Source organism: Molossus molossus, unplaced genomic scaffold, assembly GCF_014108415.1.
Source record: "Molossus molossus isolate mMolMol1 unplaced genomic scaffold, mMolMol1.p scaffold_m16_p_4, whole genome shotgun sequence".
NCBI classification, from domain to species: Eukaryota; Metazoa; Chordata; class Mammalia; order Chiroptera; family Molossidae; genus Molossus; species Molossus molossus.
Genome location: NW_023425377.1, coordinates 59681820 through 59689362, shown reverse-complemented (window position 1 = coordinate 59689362; position 7543 = coordinate 59681820). Strand labels below are relative to the sequence as shown.

Genomic DNA, 7543 nt, shown 5'->3' with positions numbered 1-7543 from the left:
CAGTGCTCCGTAACAAACAATGCTAGAATCCAGAACAGAAACGTCATTCTTTGTTCTCTGTTCTTTCCACAAGGTGTTGACTAGACTGAGACTAATTATTGACTACTCTTGGCTTTCTAGTAATCCCAAAGACATTTTAATCTATCAAGAATTTTTATTTCAATCAATATTTACTGTGCTCTCCTGTGGTGGGAACTGTGCTAGATGCTGAGGGTTAACTGGTAAGCAAGAGATCAGAATGTTTGTTATACTTCTGAAGATCACATTATATCAGAGGATGCAGACACTTTTTAGGAGATTATAAAAACAGATGCTGATTGCAGATGTGTAAATGTCTACAAAGTCTACATGATCTTAAGGACATGTTTAATAGAGGAATTTGGCCCAGTCAGAAAAGGTTTCCCCAAGAGAATGACAACTGAGCCTAAATATGGGCAAGGCTGAGGGAAGGAAAGAAAAGGCAAATGCTCCAGACAGATAAATCAGCAAAAGCCCTGTGGCTGGTGGGAGGAAAGAGAACCAGGGTGCAGGAGCTCGGGAGGGAAGGGAACAGATGCACAAAGGAGGTGAGAGAAGTTGTCCAGGATCAGGGTTATAAGGGGCTTGAAAAGCACCTTAAAGAGATTAGTTTCATATTAAAACAAATGGGAAACTATTGGAGGGAATGGCATGATCAAATTTTTCTGTTCAAAAGATTAGCTTACTGTAATGTTCTGATTGAAGGAGGCCAAGCATAGACACTGGGAGGTCCCTTGGGGTAGTGCCAGTATAAATGGAGAAATGTAGATGGGTCCAGGGTATGTACGCTGTAACATCAATAGGACTCTGGCAGATTAGACTAAAGGAACTGGAGGAGAGAAAATGGAGAGTATGATGTCATATCCAGTCTCTGGTCCACAGAATTGGATGACTGGGGACTGGTGTCATTAACCGAAATACTGAACAAGAACTGGAGTTTAGGAGGGAACAGAAGGGAGAAGGGTACTAACCAAGGAACCAAACTTGAGAAAAAAATTTTACAACTTCAAATTCATTCAGTTTCGGTTTTTCAGTATTTTATTATGGCACACAGGATAGAGTATGGTACAGTGTTCTTACTTCAAGTAATTCTCAAACCAACCAGCTGTTTCCATTTGGCTAAAGTTACATTTTTACATGTAATTTGCTCCTCTCTGAGATTTACCATATGCAGCATCCCATGTTTAATTAACATAAATGTGAAAAGCTTGGTTTCTGAGGTGACTCCTAGTCTTTACAGAAGCCGATGTACTGAGAATCTTCATAAGTTCAAATCCATAGCATCATAGTAGATAAAGCAATATTTTGCCTATTTATGTGATGATATATATAACAAGAAATAGGTAATGTGAAGGGATAACTTTAAATGAAGACCACTTTGCTTTCAGGTTAAATTCATCACTTTTACAAGTTATCTAAAAAACAAATATTAAACAAAATTAGCTGACGAGGCAATTGTGTAAGAACAGAAGCAGAGCAGCAGATAATTTCATCAACATTCCACATCAAGTGCAAAAGCTTTCATAACTTCACAGTGGAGAGGACAGGTGGGGTGTGCATTTGATGCAAAGCCCAGTCAAAACTATTGTTGAAATAGTGGCTCATAACAATTTCATTATCTGTATCTGTAGCCTTTAAAAGTTTTAAAATGGGTGGCATTAAATGTCATTTACTTGAGGCAACAAAATTAAGCTAACAACACACTGAATCATGAGCTCAGGATTGCAGGCAACATGTTTGAAATGACAATATCAAAATAACTTTTGATATTCTTATTCTCTCCATCCAAAATTATGCATTGATAAAAAGAATTATTCCTTCTGATTATGTCATTTGCTTGGGTTTCAACTTCTGCCCATGATATTTTGACTATATATTTTAATATGGCTATAATGATGGACAGGAAGGAGTCATATTCTATCTAAATTGCATTTTTTATTATATAGTATTGTTTAAGTTACCTATTTACCACAAAGAGTATACTTATCATGTAATTTCAGAATTGCCTCCAAGAAAGTCATTCCCAACATTACACATTACATTTTATGGGGGCAGAGTAGTCTGTTATTTATAAAAGAGAAAGAATCCCAGAGACTCCTGTTTACTCAAGTGTATTATCTGTAAAATTTTTGAGGGGAGAGATTTCATGAAAGATCATGACTTAACTGTATCCCTCAGAATTACCAATTAAGGAGCAAAAAATACATTGTAATTGTTAAATTGGAGGTCAATAGTCCACTTTTATATGACTTATATTGATACCTTCTTTAAGATAGTTTGAGTCAACAACCACAGCAAAAAATGTCATTCAGTGTAACTTTATTTACTATTTATTGCACATAATTTGAGGTCTTCAATTTGTAACCACCAAAAGTTCAAAGGACATTTTTTCCATGAAGTATAACATTAATATTAGTGACTTAATTTATTTATTCATGTGTTCTTTATTGTAAACATCTGAATTATTCACATTGCCATAGATCCTGAACTCATAAGCATGGACCATGCACAGGCTGGCAGCACGCCAGGAAGCCACTCTGCAAGCAAACACATACTCTGCATAAGGAGAAAAGTCATAGCACAACATTTAATGTCCAACCTGAGTCATCTCAGAATTTTACATATATTGACTTCTTAATCTGTATAGTATCAGGAACTCAACTGCTTGATTGGTGATGGGGTTGGCCTGGTTTCAGGAGGATTATTTCTGAAATAATTAAAGAAAGGGGGGCTCAATCTTTCTTCTTGGTTGCTTGCTCCTCCCTAGCACCTTCATCTTTTTTCTCATCCTCCTCAGCTTCTTTGTCGTCACCTTCTTCACCTTCCCCTCCTTCTTCCTCCTTTGCATCCTCAAATTCTTCCTTGGCAGCTTTAACAACAAAAAAAAGTGCAAATCCAGGGTAAGTCCAGTCCAAATATTTCTGTTTAGGTTTTGGAGGAAATCACAAATGTCTGAATACTTCCCAATAACCTCTCAGCTCTGCTCTCCCAAAACACATGCAGTTGACAATGCCCACCAGAAATACTTTGCCCCTGAACACAGATTTATTTATTTTAAAATATGTTTTCATTGATTTTTTAGAGAGAGGGGAGGGGAAAGAGAGAGACAGAAACATTGACGTGAGAGAGAAATATCAATTGGCTGCCTCTGGGGATTGAGCCCGCAACCGAGGTATGTGCCCTGACTAGGAAGCAAATCTCTACCTCTCAATCCATGGGACAATGCTCAATTCATTCAGCCATATGGGCTGGCAAATTTAAATAGAATGAGATTACTTCTAGGTATTGCAGCTCTCCAGGACCTCAGTATCTCTTTTATTATATGCTTGGTATTTATTTTTGTCCTATAGGACATCAAACTGCTCTGGTCAATGAATACATTTTAAAATATTTAGGAGGAATGAAGAGAGCAGAGGATATATCTAAATGCCATTTTCAAAAAACTACCAAGTTAAGCAGACATGTGTATCTCTGGGAAGACAGCCAATCTGAGAAATCAGGTGCTTACTAAAGAATTAATGTATCATTTAACATCCTAAACTCATATATGAGTGGAACTTCCTTGGCATGAGCAAGGCTTCATTTACCTTATCCATGTTCTAACAAAATCCATACTCAGTTTGCACTTGAAGTTGTAGGGGTTTTGGTTTTTTTATCATACCTTCTTCCTCTTCTGTTCCCTCCTCTTCTTCAGCCTCCTCCTTCTCCTTCTCCTCCTCTTCAGCTTCTCCTTCAGAGGGGGGTTCATCTTTAGCTTCCTCAGCTTTTGCAGCCTCAATGGTCTCCTCCACCTCGATCTGCTCCTCCTGAACATGGCTGGTGTAATAAGAAGGGAAGGAGCGAGCGGACATCAAGTAGGAGCTGGTCTGTAAACCACCGTAGGCAGATCGACCAAAGACCTGGGAACTCTGGGAGTAGCTGCTGGCTATGCTTCCCATGCTGGTGAAACTGAGCCGCGTCTCTTCACCTTCCAAGAGTTTCCTAGGGAGGCAAGGGCAGGGTGGGATTAACAAACATGAACACCAGAAGTGTGTTGAATGACTTGCTCTAAGCCCACCACTCATCACCTTCCCCTAATGCCATCCTTAAAGGCTTGGGCAGGCAGGAGCAGGGGTGGAAATTAACAAAACCTAATGATTGGAAATAGACAGAGACTAGAACAAAAACAACACTTTTTTTTTTTAACTTTAAAAATAGTCCTATTAGATTTAATGTAATAGGAAGCTGAGAACAGGACCCATTCTTATAGAGATAAATTCTTACATACTTGTCTAAATGCCTTCTTGGAAAAATCCAAAGAGCAAACAAGTATCTCAAAGAATTATTCTTTAAGGTTTCTGATTCAACATAAATGAAATCTGATTTTCTTCCTGAGGCTGAATGACTGTGGCCTTGGCCCTCAGTGTGTTTACCTGTAAGCTGCGATCTCAATGTCCAAAGCCATCTTCACATTGAGAAGGTCTTGGTATTCTTTTAAATACCGTGCCATTTCACTCTTTGTAGTTCTCAATTCATTTTCTAATTTGTTGATTGTGTCCTGTTGGAAGACAAAAAAGAAAAGGAATTCAAGCATGTATCCCCACTGCTATCATTTTACTTGGAGTACAGCTACAAAGGCCTGAGTGTAAACTCCAAGTGCACACCTTAAGAAAAATCTCCCCTAAATAACTGCTTTTTCTCTTTTTTAATCTTTCCTTTCTTGCCTAAAAAAAAAAAAAAAAAATCAGCTTCATGAACAATGAGATGACAGAAAAACAAGTTTTTAAAAATAATGCAAAAATTATTTGATGGAAAAATAATTTTTGTTTTCTTTAATTAAGTCTAATGATCATCATAAGATGCCTTCAAGGAACTAAACTGATTTACTTTAAACTTTGTCTCTCATTCATTGGTTAACTTTATCCAGGTCACATGCAAGAAATACATTTCTTTATAGGAGAAGGAAATAACAAAATAAATTAATTAAATTAAAAATATATATTTTATCTAAAATATTTTTCATGTAGCTACATGTTTGTTTGTTTTTCCCCTCCTTCCCAGAAGATGGAGATCCTTAAAAAAGAAATGTCTTACTGTGAATATCATTACCTACTACAGTTTTCAGTATTCCTGTCTACCTGCTAAAGAAAAGGAGTGGTTAGTAAAACTAATCAGTAAGCATGCTGGTTGGTCACAGGTATCGATGAAAACTAATGAGAGCTTTTCGTTGCATTAATTAATCTAATGGTCGGATCCACGCCTCAGAGCAACTTGTGGCTAGTGCAGGGCAATAGAGAGGCAGGCCGGAGGCAACGCCCAGCTGCTACCCCCACTCCTTCTTCCACGCCATCCAACATCATGCAGGACTGGGCAGCTTTAATGCGGAACACAGATTCCAAAGCACCAAGCACAACTTCCCAGACTGCAGCTGCGCCGCCACCCCCGCCCTCCAAGTGCCCTACCGGTCCCAGACAGTCCAAGAAACCAAGTCTTACCCCGTAAGACCCGCTTGCAGAGGCCTCATCTCTGGTCTACTCTTTCTGGGCGCGCCCTTACCCCTCTCCCCATCCCCCCCCCCACACACACACCCTCGATTCTGCAGCCCTACCCGCCCACACACACACACACACACACACACACACACACTGTGTTTTGCCTAGTGCCATACCTGCATAGCACTAATGTCAGCGTTCTGCTTATCCTGCAGCTCTTGCAGCTGCTTCTCCAGCGCTTCGTTCATGCCCCGGCACGCTTCGATCTCCAGGGTCTTGGCCTTGAGCAGGCGGCGGCTCTCGGACACCTCGTCCTTGGCGGCGCGCACCGCGTCAGTGTTCTTGGCAGCGCTCTCGGTCAGCACGGTAAAGCGGCTCTTGAACCATTCTTCGGCATTCTGCATGTTCTTGGCAGCCAGCTTCTCGTACTGGGCGCGGATGTCCTTGAGCGCGGCGGAGAGGTCGGGCTTGGAGGACACGTCCATCTCCACGGAGATTTGCGCGTACTGGATCTGCGCCTGCAGCTCAGCGATCTCCTCTTCGTGCACCTTCTTCAGAAAGGCGATTTCGTCCATCAGGCTGTCGATGCGCTTTTCGAGCTCAGCGCGGGCGAGAGCTGCCTCGTCCGCACCTTTGCGCGCTTCCATCAGCCTGCCCTCGGCGTCCTCGCGGTTCAGTACCTCTTCTTCGTAGCGCGCCTGCAGGTTGCGCAGAGTCTCCTCCAGCCCCTCTCGCTCTCCCTGCAGTGCCTGTTTCTCGTTGGTGGCGTCTTCCGCCGCCAAACGCAAGTCGCGGATCTCCTGCTCGTATAGTGCCCGGAAGCGCGACGGCTCCGAGTGCTTCTGACGCAGCACCAGCAGCTCGGCTTCCAGGACCTTGTTCTGCTGCTCCAGCTCGTGCACACGCTCGATAAAGCTGGCGAAGCGGTCGTTGAGGTCCTGCAGCTGCGCCTTTTCCTGTGTGCGGATCGACTTGAGGTCGTTGCTGATGGCGGCTACCTGGCTCAGGTCAAGGTTCTCGAGACTGGGCATCAAGGAGCCAGAGCTGGATGAGTAGCTGCGGCGCACAGACAGCGAGGAGACCGGCGCGGAGTAGCTGGAATAAGCGGAGCGCGCGGTGCTGTAGCCGCTGCGCACGCTGGAGATGTGCACCTGGGGCGTCTCCACATAGCGCCGCTTGTAGGAGGTCGAGTAGTACGGCTCATACCTGAAGGAACTCATGGTGGCGGTCGGTGCCCCTCTGGCTAGCAGCAGAGGTGGGCCTACACAGAAAGAAGAACAGGGGGGAAAGGGAGAGGGGTGGATGGATGGCTGTGTGCGGCTCGGCGCAGCCCTGCCACCGCTATTTATACTCGGGGAGAATTCTGACGCAGCCTGCGATCGATCATGGCGCGCCGGCCGGTGGGGGCAGCGCTGCTGCAGACCCGAGGATTCTGCGCAAAAGGAAGGCGGGGGCGAGCGACAGGAAGCTGGGGAGTGGCGGCTCTCTTCCACTTTTCTGAGGCCCCGAATTTTCTCTGAGACCCCACACCCCCTCACTTATTTATTTTCCCTTCTCGTACCCCATCCTACTTACTCCTTCGACCTCGTATCACCTAGATTCTAATGTAGCCCCAATAACAAGTTCTCACTTCCTACTGACATCTTAGTTTTCCAGATCTCGGGACCTCAAAGACATCCTCTCCCCCTATCTCTCCCTTTCCCCATCGGGGGCCTCCGTCATCACGCTTCTTGGTGTTTACGGTGACAATGCAGTGCCTCGAGGGCCCTGGAGATACAGAGGGTCGTCTAAGGCTGCATGCCTGCCGCCAGTGTGGAGGAAAGTTTTCTATATTTTTGTAGCTGTTTCTGGCACTTTCTTTAATATATCTCCCTTTCTCCTGGAGTTTGTTTTCTCTCTCTCTCTCTCTCTCTCTCTCTCTCTCTCTCTCTCTCTCGCTGCTTACACACAGGGAAGTGCGACACTGCGGGTGTTGAGCATTTCCAAGCCTTTAGAGCAGTTAATATCAACCTTTTAATGTTCGTAGATTTTCTCATTTCTTTCTGGGAAATGAA

General features: G+C 43.6%; 1 protein-coding gene across 1 annotated transcript; it reads right to left on the bottom strand.

Annotated features, from left to right (window-relative positions):
• Positions 1-2322: 2322 nt before the first annotated feature.
• On the bottom strand, positions 2323-6801 carry NEFL (neurofilament light). Its single transcript, XM_036241940.1, has 4 exons — positions 5666-6801; positions 4431-4555; positions 3680-3999; positions 2323-2887 (listed from the first exon to the last, which is right to left on the bottom strand). Exons 1-4 carry the CDS (start codon positions 6707-6709, stop codon positions 2751-2753), a joined length of 1626 nt encoding a protein of 541 aa, XP_036097833.1. The 5' UTR covers positions 6710-6801; the 3' UTR covers positions 2323-2750.
• Positions 6802-7543: the final 742 nt, after the last annotated feature.